Source organism: Fukomys damarensis, unplaced genomic scaffold (genome assembly GCF_012274545.1).
Source record: "Fukomys damarensis isolate Sample0158 unplaced genomic scaffold, DMR_v1.0_HiC HiC_scaffold_11, whole genome shotgun sequence".
Lineage (NCBI taxonomy): Eukaryota > Metazoa > Chordata > Mammalia > Rodentia > Bathyergidae > Fukomys > Fukomys damarensis.
Window position 1 is genome coordinate 27,466,412 of NW_022900923.1, and position 27,760 is coordinate 27,494,171.

The 27,760-nt window shown below is 33.4% G+C and overlaps 1 protein-coding gene across 4 annotated transcripts in view; it reads left to right on the forward strand.

Moving 5' to 3' along the window:
* Positions 1-27,760, forward strand: part of Swt1 (SWT1 RNA endoribonuclease homolog) — an 84,987-nt gene that overhangs the window by 11,605 nt on the left and 45,622 nt on the right. For all 4 annotated transcript variants that reach the window (XR_004516656.1, XM_010631736.3, XM_010631737.3 and 1 more), the window contains exons 5-13: positions 1,470-2,175; positions 7,174-7,233; positions 8,608-8,737; positions 10,772-10,876; positions 11,724-11,912; positions 17,308-17,401; positions 22,346-22,491; positions 23,941-24,104; positions 25,353-25,491. Coding sequence is in view for 3 of the 4 variants with exons in the window: in XM_010631736.3 (XP_010630038.1) it covers positions 1,470-2,175; positions 7,174-7,233; positions 8,608-8,737; positions 10,772-10,876; positions 11,724-11,912; positions 17,308-17,401; positions 22,346-22,491; positions 23,941-24,104; positions 25,353-25,491 (1,733 nt within the window). In the remaining variant the exon portion in view is untranslated. The remainder of the gene's footprint in view (positions 1-1,469; positions 2,176-7,173; positions 7,234-8,607; positions 8,738-10,771; positions 10,877-11,723; positions 11,913-17,307; positions 17,402-22,345; positions 22,492-23,940; positions 24,105-25,352; positions 25,492-27,760) is intronic.

Below are 27,760 nucleotides of genomic sequence, written 5' to 3' on the forward strand. Positions count from 1 at the left end.
CTATGACTTTTAAAAAATAATTTGCAAAATTTTAGCAGTTGCTTTCCACCTGACTTTTGTGCTATTTAAATAATCCTGAAATGAGTTATCTCTTAAAATTTTTTAGCTCATCTCTGATTGTTTCACCTTGATATGGATTTCTTTTTTTTTTGGTTCTGGGGATTGAACTCAGGTCCTTGTGCTTGCAAGGTAGGCGGTGGAACTACTGAACTAAATCCCTGGCCCTTGATATAGATTTCTAAAATGGGGATTACTGATGAATAAAAAAATAAAGAGATCTCAGTTTGTATTTCATATTCCTTTGTAGAAATGTCATACAGTTTTTCACCCTCTGCTATGTTTTGAACCCAGGACCTTGCATGTGCTAGACAAGTCCTGTATCACTGTATTTGTTTTTGTTTTTTTTGAGACAGGGACTCACTATGCAGTTGAGACTGACCTGGAACTCACTATGCAGCCCAGACTGGTCTCAAACTCACAGTGATCCTCCTGCCTTACCCTCCTGTGTGTTGGGATTACAGGTGTGCACCACCACTCCTGGCTTGTATCACTGTATTTCTCTTATAATTTTTTTTTGTTGTTTTTTGAGCCAGTCCTCCTTCAGCCTCCCAAGTAACTGAAATTACAAACTTGTACCATCATTTTGCATTTCTTTTTTTTTTTTTTTCAGCTTTAATTGAGTTTATTGGTACATTTTAGGGATACAGTACAGTTACATTCATTGTTGGGATCTTGTACCTCTATCATTTTGCATTTCTATAGCAACATATGAGGGTCCTATTCCTTACCAATTTTTAATGATACTTTACAATCTTTGCTAATTTGGTAGGATATTATTGGTAGGTATATTATTGGTGGGATATAATCTGCTAGGTATATTATTGTTATAATTACCATGCCTATGATTACTAGAAAAATCACATTCTTTTTTCAAATAGTTAACTATTCGTGTTTTCTTTCTTTCATTTTAAGACCTATCCTAGAATCTCAATATTTTTCAACAAGTTTTTTATCTTCTCAGACGAATAATATCATATATATAATATAATAATCATATATATAGTGAATATCATTTTCCACCTGTTTTAATTTTTACCATTTTTGATATGCTAAAGCTTTAGTCATATTCTCTCATTGTTAAGTTTAGGAAATTTTCTATTAAGCAAATAAACATTCCTTTATCCTCCAGTTATTAAAGGTTTAATGAGAAGTATAGCAATTATGATAATTTTATCCTTAAATATTTAGTATACTTGGAATTTACATTGTATAATATAAAGCCAGAACTTTTTTCCAAATAGCAAACCAGTGATTCTAATATCATTGGTTTAGTAATTCCATTTCATTCTTAAAGTAAGTCATTTCTGTTTATGTTAGAGTTAGCACACTCTGTCATTCCTAACAAAAATTATACAGTGAAACAACCTACATAATTGTAACATAACCTAAATTTCTGTGCTGCTTTACAGATTGAATTTAGAAACTGACGTATCCAGAAAGAGACCAGAACTCAGTTCTTCATCCCAAGGACCTATTAAACTACAGGAAGCATCATCTTTAAATAATAATCAATTTATTTCACAGAGTACTTCAGATGGAACTAGAAATTATAGAAAATGTAAAGAAATTAAATTGATAAATGTTACACATAAGCTTAGCCATGGAATTAAATACCTTAACAATCCTAAAATTACCAAAGATATGAAACCTAAAGTAGAAGGCCAAACAAGGGAAAAGAAATGGCCTCATCGGCTTGTTCAGACAGAGATGATGAAAGAACTCAAGAGAGAAAGAAACAAATTTAGAGACAATTCTGAAAAATGTAAATGTAAGAAAAATCAATTTTCTCAAGATTATAATTCCAATAAAATTATTCATGAACCCTTTGACTCTAGAAAAAAGATCAGCTTCAAAATCCCAGTAAAATCCTGTAATACCCTCCAGAAGCTTGTAGAAGAAAATGTCTTCAATTTAGTTTCTGATAAGGTAAAGACTAAGCAGGAAGCAAGAGAATTCCCAGAAGGATCCCAGGTTTCATTAAATTTGACCAGGCATAAAGCTGAAAATTTACTTTTAGATTCCACATATAAGCAGACTGTTCGTGATCATAAAAGAAGAAATTATCATGAGCATCAAGAAAGTAATGATTCAAGTTCTAAGGAAAACCTTACCCAGGTAAGGTAATACAAACTGAGGAATTTTGTTTTAGCAAAAAAAATTTAATATTGTCAGGTTTTAGTTATTTCTGTTACTGACGATAATGATGAAGTACTGTTTCAAGTTTAGTTATGAAGATATGTCTTGGTTTCTTATTTTCTTTATTATTTTCCTATTATTATTTCTTTCCCTTCCTCCCTCCCTCCCTTCCTTCTTTCTGTCTGTCTGTACCAAGGATTGAGCTCAGTACCTTGTGCTTGTGAGGCAGGTGTGGTGCCACTGAGCTAAATCTCTGGCCCTATTTTGTTTTCTTTAATTCCACCTTTTTTAGGAAGAAATAGCAGGTATCAAGGTTCCGTTATAGCAGGGAATGTATGATTGTGTGCAAAGAAGCAGATACAGATAATACTCTGGAAAGAAAGCACTATAACAGTCGCTTAGGCTCTTTTCTAACCCCACATACTAGAGAACCCTCAGGGGTTAATAATCTGAGTAGTTCAATTCTTCAACATTTTTTTTCCATGCTCCTATGTGTCAGGCACTGCAAGTAAAAGATAAAATCTCAGCTAGGCATAGTGATGTATGACTGTAGTCCAGCACTGTGGGAGGCTGAGGAAGTACTATTACAAGTTTGACTCCAATCTGGGTAATTTAGCGACTTAACAAGATCCCGTCTCAAATTTTAAAAATAATAAAAAGATTGGGATGTATTAAAGGCTCTGGGTTTAATCCCCAGTATCACAAAAATAAATAAGACAGTCTTTGTTTTCAGAGACTTATTTATGTAAGGAGAAGCAGAGAAAATTTCCTTAAATATGATAAGTAAAGTACTTATTAGTTAATAATAGAGTAGAAAGCCATGAGATTTGGCCAGTCTTTTTTTTCCCAGTACCGGGGATCAAACTCAGGACCTTGTGCTTGTGAGGCAGGTGCAGCACCACTGAGCTAAATCCCCTGCCCTTGGGACTAACATATCCTTGGTACACTGGATTAGTTAGAAAAGGTTTACTGGAGGGGTCACATTTAAACTGAGAAACAAGAAATGAGTAGGAGTTATTCAGATAAACACAAAGTTGAATGGAATGAGGCAGGCAGGGATATTCTAGGCTGAGGGACTAAGTGAACAGAAATCCAGGCTGGAAAACTTGGCACATCTGTTTTGCTTCTAGATGGTGTAATACATTATTAAATGTAAAGCATTTATGGACTGCTGAGAACTTCACAACTTTGCTTCTGTGATAAAATTACTTTGTTGAAACGTACTTTAGAACTTTTCAGTACTTTAGAACATCAGAAATTCTAAAATTTAGAGGCTGCTTAGAAACAGGGATGGTAAGCCTGCCTGTGTTTAAGACCATAGATGGCAATAGTGAGATGATTCTTATGTAAAATGGTGGGATTATAACTGAAGAGGAAGAAGAATTTGAGATGTATTTTTAGTTCAAATGAATTTGAGGCCCACAGCGGGAATTTTGTTCTTTTTGCTGGTTCCTTAAAGGGAAAGCATCTCCAGTTTGTGTATTATAATTAGTTCTCTAAAGTGGAGTGAAAGGACCTTGAAATCATTAGTATGTTCATTTGTCATTATTGTAGCATTGTTTCCTGACACCAATGTATTATGCATTTAAGGAGTAGTATGAAAAACCTTTATACCACCTTTAGTTTTTCATCTTCTCTTATCCCTTCCAGAACTTTCCCCTAGCTCCCACCCCCATGCCTGAGCAGCATCTCTAGTTCAGCCTTCCCCTCCAGTCCTTTTTGAGATAGGATTTTGCTTGTGCTGGCCTCAGACTTGTGATCCTCTTGCCTCAGCTTCTCAAGTCACTGAGATTAAAGGTGTGAACCACCATGCCTAGCTTTGCTGTGTTTTTGAATTCTATATACAATCATTATACAAACCAAAAGAGGTACATAGTATGAATATTAAGTGATTGGAGAAACAATTTTTTCATGATTAATTTCTAGTTAGGAGAATTGAAACTTAAACTCTGTTTTTATTTTTATTTATTTATTTATTTTGGTACCAGCAATGGAACTTGGGACCTTGCACTTGCAAGGGAGCAGCAGAACCATTGAGCTAAATCCCTGGCCCCTAAACTGTTGCTTTTAATAATAGCATTATCTGACTTCAAATCATTAGACTCTGGATCAGTGGGGTGTGGTGGTTCATGCCTTTACCCTAGAGTTGGAGGCCAGAAGAATTTGAGTTTGAGGGCAGCCTGGGCTACATAGCAAGACCCTGTTTCAAAATTTAAAATTTGCCTAGCAAATGTGAAGCCCTAGGCTCAATCCCCAATACTACAGACAAAGATCAAAGAAACAAAAAACAGTGCTTGCCTAGACACTAGTGCAACAGACAAATATTGTCCTTATATTGAGTATATTCAGATACTGTTGACAGGAGATAATTATCTTAATTATCTTAATACCATATTTATTTTGTTTTACTCACTAATTCCTTGGTAGCTAATTATATTTCTAAAATAAGTGTGCTTACCGGGAACCAATTGTATTTTTCTTGGATTTAATAATCCTGTTACATAATCTTATTAATGCTTTCTTAAAGAGAAAATAACTTGTTTCTTAGGCTTTGTAGTCCTTTGATACAGACCCCTCTCAGAGGCAAGCCCCTCACCCCTAATCCAAATTAGTGTTCTAGAGATTTAAAATTTATCAGCTACTCTGTCTGTGTCTGTATATCTAATCTGCAAGTGTTCTACCACCTATAGGCTACTTTTAAAGACAGCTTCCCATTTAATCCTTATAAATCTTAAAGGTAGAAATTCATTAGTTTATCAAATATTAATTTAAAGACCTACTTTATATAAGGCACATTTCTAGGTAGTAGTGACTTCAAGATAAGAGAATTGTGACCCTCAAATTTTGAAGGATGTAGATCAGTAAATGTACATATTTGTATTACAGTGAAGAAAATATCAGAACTCTAATAATTAGATGTAATGTTAGTATACATATCTGGTTGAGTTAAGGAAGGGCTTACTAGAGATTCTTAAGCTCAGCCTTGAAGAACATGTAGAGTGAGAAAGAGAAGTGCTTTCCAGACGGGGCCGGTGTGGTAAGAAAGCATATGGGTGCTTAGGCTGTTCAGTATAACTAGAGTCCAAATGTATAGTGAATCTATGGGAGAAGAAGTTGGGTGGGTGGAAAGCCAGAGTCCAGACAGTGGTTGATTTTGTGTCTCATGGGAAGGACTGGTATTTTAATTTGTATCGTATAGATGGAAGAGAGCCACTGGAAGTAGAGAAGAAAGATAATCACATTTTTCATTTAGGATCACTTTAGTAGACAAAATTGTTATTCTCATTATTGGTATTCCCTTTTGTCATCTTCAGAGAAGCCTTATTTCAATCTTTGTATTTAATCATTTTAGTGGAGTGCAAATAATTAAATTCTTAGACTTTCATTTATATAGGAAAAAGTTTTCAGACACATTGATATGAACTTTTTTGGATTTTTTAGGGGATAGAAAATTCATTGAAATCACTGTAAGAGGCCTGTGGTAAAAAACAACAAAAGTTAGTAGTGACTTGAAGACAGACTATGAGGAGTTGCAGGAGGTTTTCATAATTTCTAGCTTGCTTGACATTTGTTCTTTTCTCTTTCTCTTTCTGAAAAGGTGTTGTCTTGAACATAAAATGTAGCCTAGGCTAGACTTGAACTTGCCACCCTCCTGAGTGCTGGAATTACAGACATGTGCCACTTCTAGTGGGTCACATTTCTTAATTTAGGAAAACCTTACAAAATATTTAGTAAGATTTACAATCAAATGGAGGAGGGCTTCTAAATCTCATGGTCATGGAATAGTACAGCTGTAATTGGCCTATGTGTGTGATGTGTGTTATATCGCATGAAGTTTGATATTGGAAAGTTAAGAGTGGAGGCTGACTTTTCAGTAAAATATTTCTACAACAGTATACTTGTTTTAAGAGGTCATATACAGTTTCATGTAAAATATATTTGAGTTTGGGATTATCTTGGGGAATTAGATGATTTGGTTCAGTAGTGCTTTTGCTGAGCTTCCTGCTATCTGTATATAGGGTCAGGTAGGATTCATCCACTAGCAAAAGTTCCAGTGCAAAGTTGGAATTTATAAAAAGATTTTAATCTATTTAACACAAAAAATTAAAATAAACTTTGGTGTTCTAACCACACATAATACAATTCTGTATTTTTCAGCCCTATCTCCTTACAGTCCTCAACTTCCCTTTGTTTTGTCTTTTCACTTTTAGAAATGACTCAGTGATTTCTGGATCAAAATTTTCTATCACTGAAAGCCAGCTTATTTAGCTTTACCAAGGGTCTTTTTATTTTTATAGTGGTGCATACTTTTATTAGTAGAAAATGAGTACTTTTAGGAAAATATATTCTCTCTCCCCCCTCCTCTTTCCCTCCCCCCTCCTTCCTTTCCCCCCACTTCCCTTTACCCAACTCAAGAATTTCTCCCATATTTCTGACTTGATACAAAGGAACTTTTGTAGGGGTGGTTTCTTGTATTGGGACAGTTTCACTCCTTAGGAACATTTGACAAGGTTGAGGATCTTCCCCTAACTGGGGATTGAACTCAGAACCTTGCGCTTGCGAGGCAGGTGTGGTGCCACTGATCTAAATCCCCAGCCCTGTCGAGATATTTTTTAAATGTATTTTTATTAGTACCTATCACCTTCACAAAATAATTGGATTTCAATGTGTTATTTTCATACATACATATAACATACTTTGATCAGATCAATCCTCCAGTTACCTTCTCATATTTCCCTCCTCTCTGTGGTCATTTTTGATTGTCAAGATTGTGAGTGGGAGGGCAGTGCTACTGACATCTGGTAGGTAGAGCCAAAGGATGTTGATAAATATCCTACTATACACAGGACAGGCCCCACAGCAAAGAATTACTGGGCTCCAAGTGTTAATAGTGTCAGTGTTAAAAACCCTACTCTAGGTATATTCTTCATTCTTAACTACTTTCATAACTTCATTCTTAATTACTTTTCATTTCAGGGTTTTGAAGCACCATGTTCTTCAGTGTCACCTGAAAATATTGAAGATACTGATCAAGAGGTTATTGATGCACTTATTACTCTGAATGTTTTTAATGAAATTCAAATATTTCCTTTTAAATAGAATATGAAGACCTCGATAATATGGAAACAGCAGTAATTCTCCATTAAATCAATATGTGGGTTTTTATGAAGTCCTCAGAAACTTTTGGAAAAGTATTTATATTTACCCAAGTACTTTTTTTTTTCCTATATTTATAAAAAGCTAATTTGTTTTTTAAAAAAGTGTGGAGCTTATGGCCCACAAATTATCTGAGTTTTGAGTTAATGTTATGCTTTTGCATGTGTATGCCTATGTATGCCAGAATGCAGTATGACATTAATATGGTTTTGCTTCACTTTTCTACTCACCAATATGATGATGTTCTTATTCAGTGGGAATGAGACCAAATGAGTGTTTCATCTTTTCACTTGTTTCATTTCCCAGTTAGAATCTCCTCATTGATCCCCACAGAATTGTTGGATAGAATTTTAGATCCTTCATCTTAAATTGAAGTTAGATTCATGAAACATTTATTTTTCTTTTAAAACATACCTTAGTAGCTTTTTTTTTTTTCGGTACTGGGGATCAAACTGAGGATCTTGCACTTTTGAGGCAGGTGCAGTGCCACTGAACTAAATCTCCAGCCCATCAATAGCTTTTTATTAGCCAAGACCTGGCATGTAAAGGTACAAGATCCCAGTAATGAATGTAACTGTACTGTCTACCTAGAATGTACCAATAAATTAAATTAAAAAAATAGCTTTTTATTTGTGATAATCACTTGTATTTTTCTGTTTGTAGGTCACTACCCCTTGATAGATTTCTCACCTCTGCTGTAAAGCTACATTATATTTTCATTTACTTACATCAAAATACATCAGTACATGGGTTTATTTGTATTGGAAAGTACTTCTTAAAGTACTTTGAAGTGAGAATGGAAGGAGAAAGTAATGAGAATTAATTTATTTGAGGGGCCGGGGATATAGCTCAGTGGCATAGTGCCTGCCTGGCCCTGACTTTGATTCCTGGTACAAAAAAAAAAAAAACCAACAAAACAAAACTTACTTGATTTCTGTGTATACAGCTGTAAGCAAGGAACTTCACATATTATTTAATCCTCACAAAAATCCAAAATATAAATATCTAATATTCTTATTTTATAAATGAGTCACTGAGACCTAAAGTTAAGTTTTCTTGCCTAAGGTTACAGAGGTAATAAGAACCACGTGTATATTTTATGTCTGTAATCTTTTTACCATGCTGCCTGCATATTTTGCTTTTATTCCCTCCAACTCTCTCAAGTGACCTAATTAAGAAATCAGTTGCTTTTTTCTCTTGCTACTCTGCCAAGTAATTAACTGAAATATTTCACTGGGGCCTTTTACAATTTAGATGCAGATAGTAGAAGAGCTTCATGCTGCACGTGTAGGAAAAAGTGTGGATTTAACTGTGATTCCGCCTTCTGGAGAGTTAATGAATATGGAAATTGACTTGGTGGAAGATGATGTACATTCTTCTGCTGGTATACCTTACATGTTAATGTTTATTATTTATGCTTTTCTAAGAATTAATGTTTAACATTCAGTTTTTGTAATATTTAGATATAAATGTTAAAATTTGCTTATTTGAAATGATAAGGTTATATTTTAGCTTCAGAAATCAGGTCTAACAGATGTCTTGTGTTTTATATATCTCACATTATTAGGAAGTGAAATATATTTTTCTCTGTCTTGCCAAGAGGCAATAATCAGAGTTGTGAGTTACTTTTCATTCTTGCTCTTAATGATAATTTTTAACTTTGACTATGTAAAGAACTGATCAAATAGAAAGCAGACCACTTGATGGTTTGCATATACAGGAAAATTTTGGTTATTTTTACTATTGGGAGAAGATAATGATAAATATTATCCAAAAGTATTACCACACTATTTTGATTTCTGTTTATAAGATTTCTGTTTATAAAAATAATAATGCTATTTTGTATTTACATTTTCAATTTACTGTTTTCTATTACCTGATTCTTTTATGTGGGTTTCTGCTACACCAGATCTGATCTTCTAAACCCACTTGGACTTCCCCCAACCCCTGTCAGTACTCATCCCTCCTCCATCCCCACCTCTCTCTACCAAAAAGGGATTGTGGTTCCTGCCCTATATCCCCTTGATTGATTATGGGGAAATGTACTTGGCAACAAAGTGATGCTGTCAGCTTCAGAGTCCATTCAGGATACATCAGTCTAGGTTGGAGGTTTTCTTTTAGTACTTGAAATACCTCACTCCAGGCTTTCCTAGACTTGAGGGTTTGTGTTGAAAACTCTGCTGTGATTCTTTTGCATGTGATTTGTTTCTCTTCTCTAACTGCTTTGTAGTATTTTGTTCTTCTGTTGGTTTTCTGGGATCTTGATTATTACATGTCTAGGTATAGATTTTTTTGATCATGGCTAGTTGGAGTCTTAAATGCCCCACTTATATGTATGTCAAATTCTTCCCCCCTGGGAAGTTTTCTGTCATTAATTCTGTGAACATTTTTTTTTTTTTATGTGATTTGAACTTTCTCCTGCTACTTAATGGCTTCCTATCAGTCTTATATTATTCTTCTTTGCATCATAAGAGAGTTGGATTGATTTCTTATGGTACCTTTCTCTTTTTAAGAGATCTCTCTTTTCACAGTCACTGACTGCAAATCCTATCTTCTATATCTGAAATTCTGTCTTTACATTTGTTTATTCTATTGTGAATGCTTTCAATAGTTTTTAATTTCCTGGATGTCTGTTTGAATCTGTTTCGTGGATTCCATTTCTTTCCTATGCTGGGCATTCGTGGTTTCCATCATGGTCCTGAGCTCCTCTATTTTTTTATCTGTTTCTGTTCTAGATTCTCTAATCATGTCTTTCATTCTTACTATCTCTGTGGTTATATGGGAAATTATTTCTGTTTTGAATTTTTCTAGGGCCTCATTTATCTGTTTTGTTACTTCCTGTGCTGTCGGTTCAGGGTGTCAGACTTTTCCATCTCATTTCCCCCAGAGTTTACCTTCGGTGGGATGGAAGTCTGTGTGTTTGTGTCTTGTTTAAATGCCTTCTCATTTCTATTTTTGTCACTGGTCCAGTCCTTGGTTTAATTCCAGGGTTAATACTTTGATCTTCCAGATATAGCTGGTCTTTAGGGTTTGAGTTTCTAATGTCTCTGAGGCAGTGGAGGACAACTAGTGCTGTGGTGTGCCTTTATCACAGATTTTCTTCACTTTTCCATTGGGCTTGAGTTTTCATCTAGGAGCCTCAGAGAGGCCCTCTTTCCCTTGTTGCGGGGGATAGGGGAGCAGTGGGGAATCATGAACACTGCTGTGTTGGCACCTGTGGGGCTGGGCTCCTCTGGCACACTGGGTTGAAGGGGCCCAGAGTCCATTCAATTGTGTGATTCTCTTGTATAGTTAAGTTAATAAGTCACAGAGTGGTTTTAAATTTAATTTTTTATGTTCCTATGATATAAAGATTTTGGTCATTATGCAAGTCTGTTATCAAACATCGTGTAATCCTAAATTTACTCTTTTTCTCTAGCAAATACTATTTCAGACAAAAAGCTTTTTCTTATTGTTATTGACACAAATATCCTGATGAATCATCTCAAATTTGTTAGAATTTTGAAGACAACAGAAATATCAGGTATTTACAAAGCACATCTACAGATGCTGATTTTCTTTCTTGAGTTGATATTGTATATTAATAATATGGTGTATTTTCTCACAAACATTTCTATTTGGGTATGCTATATGTTATGTATATTTCTTTCTTTCATATATAAAGCATAAGTGGTTTAATTTAAAAGAAAATTCCTTCATAGGTTATCCTACTTACTCTAGGTCTAACATTCGTTTTTTTCTTTTTTTGATACTGAGGATCAAACTCGGGACCTTGGGTTTTTGAGGAGGGTGGTAGCACTATTGAGCTAAATCCCTGGCGCCTCATTCACTCTTTTTTATTGAATTTTTTTTTTTTTTGGCACCAGGGATCGAACTCTGGACCTTGTGCTTGTGAGGCGGTGATGGCACCACTGAGCTAAAATCCCTGGCCCTGTTTGTTTTTTTGAGATAGATAGTTCAGGCTGGTCTTGAATTCTCTGTATAGACCAATCTGGCATCAAACTCTTGTTGATCCTCCTGCCTCAGCCTCCTGAGTGCTGGGATTATAGGCATGCACCACCAAGTTCATTCTTTTTAATAGTATTCATTGTAATTTAAAATTACTCATTTGGTTATTGAGAACTTGTTTACACTAGAAACCTTCATTGAAGAAATCACATCTACTAATCTCTTTTTTCTCTAGTAACTTTTTTAGCATTCTTTTGACTTATATCCTCTTTATAAATTCTATTTTTTAATGTATTATCCTTCAGTTTTTGTGAATTTCTTAAAGGTAGGAACTATGTGCTTTAAAATTTTGCTTCACAGAAATTTGATTTAGTAGCTCAATAAATGTTTGTTGCATTCTAAGAAATGTTATTATTTTTTAGGCTTTGAAAGACTTGTGTTAATAATTCCTTGGGTTGTTGTGCAAGAGTTAGATCGAATGAAGGTAGGAAAATTACTAAAACACGCCCAGCACAAAGCTATACCTGCAGTTCATTTCATCAATGACAGTCTCAAAAGCCAAGACAAAAAGCTATGGGGTCAGTCATTACAACTTGCTTCTCAAAAACTTTGTAAGTATTATTCCTAAAAAAAACTTTTTTGGGTGCTAACAGATTATTAGAGGGAAATGGTACAAAACTTTTAGTTATATCCATTGGAATGTGAACTGGAAAGGGCATTGTGGTGATTTGTGACTTATTTTGGGACTCATTTTTTATTTTTCTGCTTCTTGTAGACTTTCTCAGTTATTTCAGAAATAGTACATAGTTTTGTATGTGTACCTGTCTGTATGACAGAATCTTGGATTCCTTTTATAAAAATATCATTGTTGAGTAATGAGACCAGTAAATGATCTAGGTTTCTATACTATCACTGCATGTAGTCAGTATACTGTGGAGACAGTTTCCTGTGGTTTGTCAGAATCTGGGATAATCAGGTACTTTTACAATAAGGTCTGACTGTTTCCTAATTTTGTTTTTTTCTCAGTTTTTTAAAAAGCCATTTAAAAAATTGTCAGGCGTCACTTGAGGGGAATGTAGATACTCCTTGTGTAAAGATTGAGTGCTTATTAGAGTAGGTCACTAAGTGAGGAATTGTATATAGTACATGTACTGCAATATTCAGAACAAAGAAATGGTTGAAGGAAACTGCAACTTGATGACTTTGCTTTTATTAGCATAATTCTTACATGCAGTACTGTATTGTACAGTACAATCAGCAAAAATTACAGTACCATATATACAAGGTGTACTGTACAAAAAAGACTTTGAGGCTCTATAAACGAGAGAACTGTACCAAAAAAATGGGCCATAAGCCAAGCAGTGAGTCATAAACTGAGCAGTGGGCCTATGTTCAAAGAATTGTTAAACAGATAGGTCCTTAAATGAGGAATATCTGTAGTTCTTGTTCTGGTTGTTTTGTTGTTTTTGTTTTTGTTTTGAGACAGGTTCTCCCTGTGTAATTTGGCTGGCCTTGAACTTGTGGAGATCCTCTATGCTGGGACTATAGGCACTCAGCACCAGGCCCAGCAAACAGTTTTGAGAAGGGAGTGGTTAGGTAATCTCATTATTATGCAAATGTAGAGTGTGTTTACAGGAACCTTAGTGATCCTTCACTCTCGCATAGCCTCTTTTTTTTTTCTTGATGTAATTAAGAGAGAATAAACGTAGAATGTAAGAGGTTGCTACCAGTAAATTGACATACGGCTGTACAGTAAATTTTAAAAATATAGATAGGAGTATAATCTAAAATAACATTAAAAGTTACAGTAAATATGTAAACCAGTAAGATAGTAATTTATTATTATCAAATATTTTATACTGTACATATTTGTATGTGCTATACTTTTATATGGCTATCAGTGCAGTTGGTATGCTTATACCAGTATAATCATGAATACTTAATGCTTTGTATTATAGTGTAAAGATGGTTATGATTTAATGAGGGGATAGGAATTTTATAGCTCCATTGTAATCTGATGGGACCACTTTTGTATATGCATTTCGTCATTGACTAAAACATCATTCTGTGCACAACTGTGCTTTAGTCCTAAAATCTATATTTATTATACTTTATGTAATATAATAGAAAAATATTTTGTGAAACAGCACTGTTATCTGTGTAAAATTTGTGTGTGTGTGTGTGTATATATGTGTATATATATATATATATATGCATATCTTCAAAAATTCTTCCTAACTCAGCATTATTTGTAGATGTAGATAATGTTATTTTAAATACGGATTTATACTGTCTACTGCTTCCATATCCACCAATAAGATTTGAAAATTTGATAGTGATACTTTGGTTCATAAATGCTTGTGAACCATATTGTTCACAAACAAGTCTGTGTTTGACACAATTTTATTTTTCTTTGTGATTTCTGCATTGGATGACAAAATACGACTGCAGCACTCTTTTCCACATGAATAGGAACGTGGCTATCTTTTTTAGAATGGTGGAACGAATAAGTTTATGAACCAAAATACCACTGTATCTTACAGTTAATCTAGCTGGAGTCAGTGACATTTCCTTTTAATCCCAGCTGCAATTTTTTTGTTTTGTTTTGTTTTTTTGAGACAGGGTCTCACTATGTATTTCAGACTGCCCTGGAACTCACTATGTAGCCCAGGCTGGTCTTGAACTCACAGGATTAGGGTGTGTGATGCTGGGATTAAGGGTACACCACCCTGGATGTGGGTAGCACCACCCAAAAGACTGGTATTCTGAATGGAAAATAAAGGGACAGAATGAAGCTGCTTTTGCTGCCTTCTGTTTGCCCTGCTTTGTCATGGACTGTTTCTCCTCTTTGATGTCCCTTTTCCATGTCACCCTGCCAGCTGCATAAACTGAAACTTGTGCAAACTGTGAGCCAGAATAAACCTTTCCTCCTTTAACTTTGAGTGTTGGTATTTTATTTCAGCAATGAGAAAAGTAAGAGTCACTGAATAGCTTAGTCGACTATATTTTTAGCCTTATTTTCAGAGTTAGCTTTACTTATATAACAAAAATTTGGAAACAACTTTAATAACAGTTGGAGAATTAGATACATTGCTATAATCATGTAAGAGAATGCAATATTTTGAAAAACATTAATGATTCTTAGCTTTAAATAAAAACAAAATCTAACCAGGCATTATGACACACATCTGTAACCCCAGCACTCTGGGAGGCTGAGGCAGGACGATAACAAGTTTCAGCTCAGACTAGGCAGTATAGCAATTTAGTGAAACCCTAACAGGCTAGAGAAAAAAAAAAAAGGGCTCAGTGAGACAGTCTTGAGTTCATTCCCCAGTAACACATGCACATACACACACACAAAAAATGGGCAAGGGCTACTGAGGATATAACTCAATGTGAAGGCCCTGGGTTCGATCTTAGTATGACCAAAAAACAAAAAAAAGGTCTCAGGTTTGTTTAATTGTGCATATATAATTTTTTTTTTTTTTTGTACTGGGGATTGAATTTGGGTCCTTGAGCTTTTGAGGCAGGTAGCAGAACCACTGAGCTAAATCCCCAGCATATATATTTGTAAATGATAAGTAGTGATGGTGTTTAGCTGATGGGATTATGAGTTCTTAATTTTCTGAGTTTTCCAGGTTTTTGTGTGATTATTTTTAATAATGTAAAAATAAGGGCAAAATAGTTATCTGTCATGCCCATCAGATATTTTTTGTTTCACTGTTTCTGTATTTTTTATTATACTTAATTATTTGCCATGTATTTGTCCAAGACTGTAAGTGTTGGGGCTATAGCAATGAATATGAAAGATAAAGGGAGGTTAATTTCTATTTAGATTATTAAGAATATTAGCTAGGGTTTATTTTTGTATTGAATATGAATAAAGATTGATGCAGTTGAGGTGCCATTTAAGGTTAAATAATAAATATACAATACTTTTTAAGCATTTAGTATTGCTATAGTACTCATTTAATTCTTAGGATTAACTGTTTTGCCCAAGGATGAACACTTAGAAGTGGGAAAGCACACTGATCTATTTCAAGAGTCTTTGTTTTATTCACTTTTGATATGTACTTGAGTACTTATTCACAAATATTTATTGAATGATTTAATATCTTATGTAGTTTTAAGTATATTTTCCAGTTTCATGTGTCTTAGAAGAAGTGATACTACACATTAGCTTAATCATGTTCCCTTAGAGCAATGCATAGCGTTTAAAGTGCCTTTTGTTTGCTAAATTGAATTTGTTTAAAGATTATGAATGGTTTTAAGTTGCCCATTTTGCATGCTATTTACTCTTAGAGCTAAAAGAAGGAAATGGCTACTGTGATATATTTCTGTGTGGCTGCTCACTGTCATCTGATTAGGGAAGAAACTGAGAATCAACTACCTCAGTCTCATGCTCTGTGATAGTTATGCATTGTCTAAATTTCACTAGTAGATTGTGAACTCCTAGAGTTTATTCATCTTTTCATATCTAGCTGCTTAGCTCAGTGACCTTGTAAAATTTGACTCTATATAAATATTTATTGCAGAATAAATGAGTTTTCCAATTTGAATAAGTAGAGGATTAAATGAGATAGGCTAAAAAATGAGAAAAAGGTTACAAGCTGGAACAGGTTGAGGCTTTTTGGATAATATACCTTGAATTTTAGTGTGTAAGAGACTTACCATGAACTTAAACTGTGGTCTAGGGCAGTGATGGCGAACATTTTAGAGACCCAAACTGCAACCCCAAACCTATTTATTTATCACAAAGTGTTAACAACACTGCAGTTAAATTTGAATATTGAGGTTTTAGTTTAGAAAAAACAACTTACTCAATGCTTGTCTGCTGGGGTGACTTGGATCTCATGCTGAGAAGCTCTTTGTGCCCACTGCAGTTTACATGCCATAGATTCTCCACCACTGGTCTAAGTCTAGGCTCCAAAGAATCTTATCCAGAAATAGGATCAGGGTTGTGATCCTGCAGCCCGTATTATTAAAAATCAGCCTAGGGAGTTCTTAGATAGATAATGTAAGGCTCTGTGAAAAACATCTTTGGTCTACTTCGAACATCTTGTGTTATTTGCACAAAAACTGAATGAATGAACTTTTGCTACATGTTTTAAGGCTTGGAGAATGCCAGAGGATACCTTGTCAGGAGCTGATTAATATTTGTTAGAAATACATTATTGTGTTCTCTGCCTAGGACCTATGTTTCCTTTGCCTCTCTAAATCTATTGCTACAGTGGTTAAGGAAAGGCAGACATGAGAGACTGCTTCTGTTGCTAGTAGAACAGTTGTCCCTTAGTTTACAGACCTCTTAAACAGATCATTTTATTTAATTTTATTTTTTTCTGAGATCATTTTAAATGATATAATTATATAATTTACTTATAACCTCTGAGTGACTGAATTGAGACTAGAATTCATAATTTTTAGGTTCTAGACTGACATTTTACCCTACTGATTGCATTTTCTTTGTTTGGAGATTGTGGATAGTCATATCTTACTTTAGTTCTAAAGTAACTGCTTTTTAAATATATAACTATGTCTATATGAATGAATTCTGTATCTACAGTTGGTAAGATTGTTTTTGCTATCTTTTTTTCAGTTTAAAAAGTTTTAAAGATGTATTTCTCTAAATAGATTTTACAGCAGTTTTGGGTTCACAACAAAATTTAAGTAAAAGGTACAAAGATTTCCTGTATACTCCCTACTGCCAAACATGCATAGCCTCCCTCATAATTAACTTTCCCCACCAGAACAGTGTATTTGCTATAATCAGTGAACCTACACTGACCCATCATTGTCACCCAGAATTTGTAGTTTACAGTAGGATTCATTGTGTATTGATTTGGAGAAATACGTAATACATATTTGCCATTTGTATCATACAGAATGGTTTCATAGTCCTAAAACTTTTTTTGATACTTTTGGCTTGTAAATAGCAAAAATAGATTATTCATGTGATGCTCAGATTTCTTATGTGTGTATTGATGGTTATCTTTGCTAAATTTGCAGATGGATTGAGTGATGAGAACAATGATGATCGAGTATTAAAATGCTGTCTTCAGTACCAGGAATTATTCCCTAGTTCTCTTATAATTCTGTGCACGTGAGTTTCACAGTAATCTTATTCTTTTTTTTTTAAAAAAATTTTATATCAAATAACTTTAAAAAATCATGTAATATCCATGAAACCAAGGATTGAAAGCACAATTATTTTCTAAAGCTAATGCTAAACATGTTGAGGTATAGCAGGTATTTTTATGATTTACAAACTCTAGAGGAATGAGTTAAATGATTGAATTTTCATTTAATATCTACATAGAAAAGTTTTGAAAATGGAAAAGAAACTTCAGTATCAAAATGTGATAGAAGTTTTTAGTCATATGAGACAAGAAGGTTATTTATTTATTGGGAGAAGATAATTTATGTTATAGTTTTGTTCTGGGTACCAGTTTCAGAGTTAAGTCCCCTAGGTTTGGAGTTCTGGGTCTGTTGACTTCGGGCAATTTGCTTTTCTTCCTCATGTAAAATAAACAGAAAAAAAATATCTGCCTCACAACAGTGGTGTATTTAATATATAAAGAACTTAGTAAGTGGTCAAAAAACATTTTTTCCCAGTATGGAAAATTGAACCCAGGGCCTTGCCCTGGGCTACATTCCTAGCTCTTTTATTTTTTAAGACAGTCTAGTTAAGTGGCAGTAGCACAGGCTGGACTCAAACTTGGAATGTTCCTTAGTCTCCCAGAATGCTGGGATCACAAGCATTTGTCATCACACAAAGGTCAAATCTTAAGAGTTTTTCTCCTCCTTTCCTCTTTTATTCTCCGAAGTATTTTTATAACTTAGTTCTAAGATAAAACTAATGTATTGCTAAGCAAAATTGTATTGATCATGTATGAGAGAAGGCTCTGAAAAGAAAGAAGAACAATTTTAATTTGCAGTTTAAGATTGAACTTCATTAATATACAATAGAGTTTTTGCAATTTTATGATTATGCTCAAAATTTTTATATGGATAAAATGATTATAGAAGTGATAACCAGATTAGCTATTCCACAGGCAATGCTATTCCTCTTCTAAACTTTGTACTAATGTTTTTACATATGTATTTGATGCCTTGTATATCTCATAGAAACCTATCTTAAGGAAAATTACACTTTCTACCTATCTACTAAAGTCATTTTTGATACCTGTCTTTCCCTCATGATCTACGTATATCCAGCCATTCAGGCCTATATGGTCTTTTTAAAAAATCTCTTCTGCCACTGAAGCCCTGCTATTTTTTTCATTTCTTTTCTTTTTTACACTTAGGACTAATTATGGTCTCTACTTCCACACTGACTATCCTTCATTTATTCTTCAAAAACTTAAAATGGCATTTTATTTAAAAAAAAACTTTTCATTTTGGAGATTTTGAACAGTATTTGAAATAAAGTGAAGAAGAGTTTACAAGCTCTTAAGTACCCACCCATAACAGTTATTAAGATTCTACCATTCTTCTTTCTTCTATAGCTCTATCATTTTCCATCCTGCAACATGATTATTTTGACATAATTGTTAATACTTTGAGGAAAAATATATTTACATTAAAGTGCACAAATGTTAACCATTCAGTGTTTTTTGTTTTGTTACCGGAAATGGAACTCAGAACTTTGTGCTTGCTAGACAAGTGTTGCACCACTGAGCCGCATACCTGAAGTGTTGACAGATGTATACAATGGCATAGACCCACATCCCTTTCAAAATAATAGAACTCATGCATTATCTCAGAAAGTACTGTCATACCCCTTGTGCTCTTGTTTCTTCAGCTGGAAGCTTGGATCATTTATTTGAGATTGTTGTACATTTCCCTTTAAGCACTGTTACAGTTGTATTCCACAAATTTTGTGTCATATTTTTATTTTCATTCAATTCAATATGCCTTATAATTTTCCTTTAAGTTTCTCTTTGACCTTTAGGTTATTTGGTTATTTGTGACCTAAGTCCAAATATATGTAAAATTTCCAGGTACCTTCTTTGTTGTTGTATTGAATTATAGTTTAATTCCTTATGGCTTGAGAACATAATTTATATTTCTATTCTTTTAAATTTGTTTTTTTTTTTTTTTTTTTTTTTTAGCCAAGACTTTGGTTTATCTTCATGAGGGATTTTTATGTATTTGAACAGAGTGTATAATCTGCTTTTAAGGGTATAAATTTTTCTATTGTCAATTTAGTTGAAGTGTTCTTCAGGGCTTTTATAACCTTACTACTTACCCGTGTTCTTCTGTGGTCTGTGAGAGAGGAGTATTGAAGTCTCCAACTCTTAGTTGTGGATTTATTTCTCCTTCCTGTTGGATTTGTTTTACTTCACTCTCCCTGAAAGTCATTAAGGCTGTGGCTTTTTGTTGTCAGCCATTGTTGAATTGGGGTATGTACTCAGGTAAAAAGGCAGAAACTTTTAGTGTTGTTTGTACACATTTAGGATTGTTGAGAATTGTCTTCTTAGAGAACTAACCTTTTTATCATTATATAGTCTTGTTCCTGGTAATATTTCTGTTCTACAGTGCCTTTTGTCTGGTATTAATACAGATATTTCAGCTTTCTTTTGGTCAGTATTTATGTGGGATATCTTTTTATATCCTTTTATTTTTAAACTCTTGTTATTTAAAGTCCATTTCTTATAGATAACATATACACTTGTCTCTTGGTGTCTGTGGGACACTGGTTCCAGGATCCCTTGGATATCAAAATCCTCCTATAGACACTAAAAACCCTTTATATATTATGGTTTCATATTTACATATAATCTTTGCTTGTCCTGTATATTTGAAGTCATCTCTCAAAGTATTTATAACACCTAAAGCAATATACATGCTTTATAAATAGTTGTTATATTATTTAGGGAATAATGTTAAAAAACCAGTATCACTATGCTTTCTAAATATTGTTGATCCACAGTTAATTAAATCTGCAGATGCAGAGCCTGTGCATGCAGAAAGCTGATTGTAATGGGTTCTTTTTTTGTTCAGTCTGACAATTTCTTTCATTTGATGAGTTTAGAACATGCACATTCAATTGAGTGGATTAAAATCTATCATTTTGCTAATTATTTTCTGTTTAGTCCGTGTCTTCCTTTTTTTGATTGTGTATTTTTATGATACCACTTTATCTTCATTAATGACTTATTTAAACCTTTCTGAAAAAACTTAACGGTTGCTGAGTTTAGAATATACACCTTTACGTCATGATTCTACACATCAAATGATTCTACCTATCAAATAATATCATACTGCTTCACATTTAAGGATCTTCTAACAGTGTATATTGTACTACATCTCTTGGATGCTTTCTAATTTAAAAAAAAATAACCTTATTCTTTTTTTTTTGTTTCATTTTTTTTTCTCTCATTGAGTTTATTGGTACATTTTAGGTATACTTTGTTTCACTTTTGACCTGTCTTTGCATTGATTCTTTCCTTGTCTTTGTCTAGTTTATTGCAAACTGTTCAAGGCATTCTTCATGTTGTTACTTTTTTTTTAATCGCTAGTACTTCCATTTTATTCTTTCTACAGTTTTGTATTTGCTGAAACTGCCTGTCCTTTTTACGTTCTATCTACCCTTTCCATTAGTGTGTGTGTGTGTGTGTGTGTGTGTGTTTCTATTGTGCGAGTTGAATCCAGGGCCTTCATACTGAGGTCTATCTCCAGCCTTTGTAAATTAAAAAAAAATTTTTTTTTTTAGATAAAGTTTTGCTGAATTGCCCAGATTGGGATCAAACTTTCAGTGTTCCTTCTTCAGCCTCAAAATGTGTGTATGTAATTCATATATATTTGTTATATATATTTATAATTGTTGTTTGTTTGTTCTGAGAGAGGTTCTTGTCAATTTACAAAGTTGCCCGGGCAAGGCTCAAACTTGTGGTCTTCCTGCCTCAGCCTCCCAGAGTGCTGGGATTACAGGGATTGGCCACCATGCCTGGTGTCTTTGTTTTGTTTTGTTTTCTGGACAGAATCATATGCAGATGTTTGTGGTTTCTTACGCTGCGGGTTCTTCCTTTTAGTTTCCTCCTCAACATCCCAGTCAGTATAGATGGTTCTGACATTTCAAGTCATTATGCCCATGGCTTTCTGTTGTCATGTACAACTGACAAATTGAGGAATGCCCTTGTACACAAAGAAACTTGTATCTCTCATTAGTGTACTTTCTGTGCATACCTCTCTAGACTCAGCCTACCTACTTCCTAGTGCTTTTACATAGATTGTTTGTGTTTGTGTGTGTGTGTGTGTGTGTGTGTGTGTGTGTGTAGACTTTATAATTCCCATTTGTGGGAATGTGAGTCTGAACAAGCTACTTTGCCATTAACAGAATAGTTTAAAAAGCACAGATCTGGGCTGGGGATTTAGCTCATGGTTCTGCTGCCTGCCTCACAAGCCCAAGGACCTGAGTTTGATCCCCGGTACCAAAAAAAAAAACAAAAAAAAACGGATCTGATCATGTCACGTCCCCATTGAAATGTTTAAAATGTTTTTTCATTTACTAATGTCCGTAAATTCATTTTATACACTGTTCTAATCACAGAAAATTTCAGCAAATAGTAACTTCACACTATTTGTCTTATGCTCATTCTAAGTAAATTTGTAGTTGTCTGCCCTGTATAAATGATATTTCACACCACTGTTGTCTATTTCTCTCATGTCAATCTTTAGATCTTGTTCAGATTCTCACTTATTCAGTATAATTGGACCAAATTACTTAGCCTCTTTGAATCACAGTTTCTGTTGTGAATTAGGAATAAAATTAGTACCTCTTCTACCTCAGAGGTTTGTTAAGAGCATTTAATAGATGAGAATGTTGCCTGGTACCAGGGCAATACTCAGTAAATAATAAGTATTTGCAGAAGTTTGTATGGTATGTTGCTACTGTATATGAACCCATTTATCATCTATTTAAATAATTATTATTTTTAATATATACACTGAGACTCAACAGCCTTTGACCAGATCCCATGTATTTTGAATTACCATATAGCTTATCTTATAAAAATATTTTTTCCTTCTAATTCCAACTTAGGGATGATAGAAACTTAAGAAGCAAAGGCCTTATAAGTGGTGTGAAGTCACTCAGTAAAGAAGAATTAAGTGCAGAGTTATTAACCTTATCCCTGAACACAGATGTGTGTCATCCGCCTTGTATATCTAAGCAACAATTGAAAGCAGGTAGTACTTTTACTCTGAATAACTAGAAATACATCTTATTTTAGGCACTAAGATCATTGATAACTTTTCTAATGAATAGTAAATATTCATCTGGTGCATTGAAACTAACATCAAATTTTGAATATATGCTGGCATAGAAATAAATGAAAATTATGATAATATAAATGGAAACATTATTGCCTACTATACATATATTTGTGCAAATTAATCTTATTTTTATGTGTGCTCACATGCAGTTTTATGACTTATAATCATTGTGTGCATGTTAATTTGTACCTTGCCGTACCTTTCCAGTTAATAGTAGCTATAGGAAATACACATTTGAAGTAATTTTGTTTCTTTTTAAAATTAGCTTCAAATTCATACAGTAAAAACTCAGCTATTAATAATTGAGAAACTTCTAGGATTCTAGTAAGAGTTTACTTAAATTTTAGACTAATAATTAAGAAAGGTAAAGGCAATAGTGTTGTTTTACCTTTTTTTTTAGTGCCAGGGATTGAACTCAGGTCCTTGCACTTGTGAGGTAAGCTGCAGAACCACTGAGCTAAATCCCTGGCCCTATCTTACCTCTTTTTAAAAGGAATAATATGTTCTGCAGCTTGATAATTGATAGAATATTGAAATAATGATATTTAAAAACATCCCACCTTTTCCTTGTGGGGAAAATAATTATTGAAATCTCTAATATTGGATGTATTTTTTATATGTAATTTGTATAAATGTTTATAATCCATATATAATATGTTCTGCTTATTTATCTTTTTGAAATAACATCTTTTTTCATAATATTAAAAATGGCACATGGGAAGAATAACAATGTATTATAGTTGATGGCTTTTCAGGACAGTGTGATTTTAGTTTGCCCTACAGACAGTTAGTACTGTTATTTAAAATCCTCAGCTTATAATTTTTGGGATAAACCACTTGATCCTTTGAATTTTACTGCAAGAAATTTTGCAGTTTTCAAATATCAAAAAAATGGTTATCAATTAAAGTAATAGAAAGCCTGTTTTAAAAGGGGAGGGCATGAATATTGTTTCAAAACAGTTATTGATAAAGGGATATGTTTGGAAATATGTATTAATTCTGGAGCAATACCTATTTTGCCTAGTTTTTGGTTTTTCTGTTATAAATCAGTCCACCAAATTCATGTAATTCTTCTTTGTTTGAAAATAATAAAATTGTAGTTAAAATATCAAATTTTCATTTTAGTAAAAATATTTAATTCCCTTTTTTGTCAAAAGATAAAGCATGGCTAAAGTAATATATTAATGTTGCATCTTAACTCATAGAGACACATGTTTCTAAATACTGTTAAAGTATTTTTTGTTTTCTAATTAATTCAAATACCACTATATATATAAATGTCTATTTTTTATGGCCAAATACTAATTATATGTAAAATAATACCAGTGCCCTAAATAAAGTGCATACTTATTTGTTTTAAAGAAGCAAAACCTGTAGAAGAGACCTCTGACGAAAAATCTGCCAATTCTGGACTATCCATTGTACTCGAACGCATTATAACTGATCTTGAAAGATCTCTTGGAACAGCTTTATCTTCAATATTAGAAACAGAAATGAAAATTGCTTTTGGGAACCTTTGGATGGAGGTGATTAGTTCAGTTTTATTAGTTGAAAGTTTCTTTTTTTATTACTGAAGTTTTGTTATCCTAAGAATTATTTGTATAAAACAAATAAGCTTCATTATAATCTATATGACATTAAATTTTTATTGCCCAATTCTTGAAATAAGTGGGGTTTTGCATTTTTAAATTTTATTGGTACATTTTTATATACATAATGATAACATTCCTCATAGGGAGTTTGTACCTATACATGATGTATCATATTTCTTTCTTTCTTTCCCATCCCCCCTTTTCAAGTCCTCTTCCCCTCATTTACAAAAACTTTGTAAATAATTGTTTTACAGTTAAGTGATAGACATCTCTTTTGTTTTGTTTTCAGCTTTGAGTGTATTGGTACATTTTAGGGATACAGTACAGTTAGGGTTAGGATCTTGTACCTCTACATGACAAGTCTTGGTTCTCATTTTTTCCCCTTGTCCGTGCCCTCCCTTAGATAGACATCTCCTAAAGAAACTTTACAGCCTATCAGTTGTAGCTTATAGCTCTATCCCAGCTATTGAGATTCTTAATATTTGCCAGTGTGATGCATTTACTACTTAATTATATTATTAAGTATTGAACCCAAACAATGAAGACTGATCAGCAGATTCTAGGAGTGTTGATTTAAATTGGGCATTTCATAGTAAAAATATGAATGGTTCAGAAAAATGTGTCGATACCTTATAGAATTAAGTGGTCAATTTTCTGTATAAACATGTCTTTATAAGTGTTTAACAAGTGGCATGTACATTTGACGTCTTTTTTTCTGTTGCTAAATTTTTTTTACCCCAGGTATATGAAATAATTAGATTGATTTCCTCTTGGGAGTCGCTATTCTGAAAAGTAGATTGAAGGACCTTGGCTTATTAAAATACCTTCCTCCCTGAATAGAACTCTCCTTTCTTTTTAATATTATTACTATTATTTTCTTCTGGTACCAGGGATCATTGTGCTTGTGAGGCAAGTGTGGTGCCACTGAGCTAAATCTTTCTTTTTGTACTTAACTGTTTCTGAAACTATAAAGATTAATTATAATATGAATTTTACAAAAACATCTTGAGAGGAAGTTAGTATTTTAAGATAATTAGCTTTTCATAAAGTATCTTTTACTTTTTAAAATAATTTTGTTAACTATATTTTATCCAGAAATATGCATGGGAATTTCTCAATAGGTGTGTTTAAATAATAGGAATAATAAATCCAAGATGCTAATGTTTAAAAAATATTCTTTAGATGCTGTACTTGAAACCACCGTGGACTCTAATACATTTATTACAGTGCTTTAAAAAACATTGGTTGGCTGTATTTGGATTAGTTGTGGAAAAGAACTTACTTTTAACTGTTGAGAGCCTATATGAAAATCTTTGTAAAGGTATGCATCTCTAATTTATTTTTCTTTAGCAATGTGGTATTAATGTCTTAAGTTGAATCAGCAGATATATTCCATGATATATGAGGATGAATTAATGAAAACTTTGTTAATTAGTTCTTACTGATTTATAATTCTAGTTTCTAAACGGCACTTGTGGCAGTTGGGTATATGGATATACTTAGAGCTTATGAATATTTATATATATATATATATATATATATTTTGCTATTGATATTCTTGGATATTGTGAATTTGTAATTTTTAATGGTGAAAACTTTTTTTTTGAAAACTTTTAAAATTGTTGTACAGTGTACATAGGTATGTAAGTAGAATTAAACATTTTTGTTTCATTTCTCACTGTGTTTAGCACAGAAACTTTTAGGGCCGGGTGTGGTGGTGCATCCCAGCACTCAGGAGGCTGAGGCAGGAGGATCGCTGTGAGTTTGAGACCAACCTGGGCTACATAGTTCTCGGTCAGTCTCAACTACACAGTGAGACCCTGTCTCAAAAAACAAAAACAAAAACAAAACAAAACAAAAAAAAAACCCACAGAAACTTTTAGGTACATTTTGTGTACTAAGTATATTAAGCTTTCTATCTAAACTATGTGGTTACTGAGCAGGAAACCTGTGGCTTTGATGCATAGTGAATTTTAGAATTGGAGGAGAGTACCATGAGTTAACGTTGGATTTTAAACTATACTGCCCAAAACTTCTGGTTTCTTGAAATGATGCTGCTGCCACATAGTGGTACCTTTATCCCTCATCCCTAACCTTAGCCAGGACAACATTTTTTTTCCTCTGTCTTCATCTCCATGTAGAAGTTAAAGTTTCTTTGCTAAGAAGAAAAAGTAAAAAGCTCTAATCTAATGTTAATAAAGCTCATGTTTATCATCTCTTGAGGTGGAAAGTAACTTATCGAAAGTCACATAGCTACATTTGTCTTGTATGTCACTTTGAAACAAAGTCTATTATTAAAGGTTCATTTAGTTCTTGACATATTTTATACTCCTTGTATTAAGTGGTATTTTTTGTTTATTGTTTTATATGTTAGATATATTCAGCCTACCTCTAAAAAATAACTGATGGCTTAAAATAAATCAGAGGACCATTAAATTGTTTAAAGCCAAGTAATGAAGAATAAGAGATTGCTAGATTTAGTAAAAAACATGCAGTTATTATTATAACACTTGAATACAGGTTAAGACAAGAAAAAAAAAAAAAAGCTTTATTTTCTATTTTCCCTGAAGTGTAAATGCTTTGAAAATACCTTTTAGCTTTAAAACTTTCTCCTAGGAAATAAAAAGAATATAGTCTTTTATATCTTATCCCTGGTATACATTAGGTGAGTATCTTTAGAAGTCACCAAGTTTTAAAAGAAAGACACTTTTGTGTCATTTTTAAAAACCATTTAAGTTTTAGGAGTATTAATATGTAAGAGATGTGGAACAACCATTTGGGCATATCTTCAAAGCAGTTTTACTAAACATGTGGAATAATTTTTCATATTTCTTATTAGACACATAATTTAGTCTGTAAAAAACTCCACAAACTGTATGTGATCTTGAATGAGGTTAGTTTAAAAAAACGAGGAAACTAACATCTTCCATTTGTTTGTTTTTCTGTTATTTGGCAGTGTTCTGTTCTTACGTGTAGCTGAGAGGTGGTAGGTGGCAGTTCTGTTTGGCAGTAGGGAGAGAAGTGAAGATGTTTTGACTATACCTTGTGGTATAGTTACTGCTACACTTTGTGCTAAAAAGTTATTTTTACAGTTATTGTGTGTATAGTCTGTTGGTCCTCAATATAGAAGAATCTAAAGCTCATTTAGTGACTTGTGAATAATATGTAATGGGATTATAAAAGCATTTCCTGCTTTATTTATTTTCTTTCAGTGTTGGGGTTGAACCTAGGGCTTTGTGCATGCTAGGCAAGTGCTGTATCACTGAGCCATATTCCTAGCCTTTTTTATGATTTGAGACAAGGTCCTGCTAAATTGCCCATGTTGGCCTTGAACTTGCAATCTGGGCTTACAGGCACGCACCACTGTGCCCAGATACTTTTGAATTGGAAAAATCACAAATCAATTCATAGAAAATTGTGTGGAAAATGACCAGTAACTTTATGACCTTGTTATCCATAATAACTTTATTCTAAATAATTACTGAACTCTTCTCCCCTCCTCTCCGCTCCCCTCTCCTTTTTTTTTTTTTTTTTTTTTTTTTTTTTTTTTTTTTCTTTTTTTGAGACAGGGTCTCACCATGCAGTTGAGA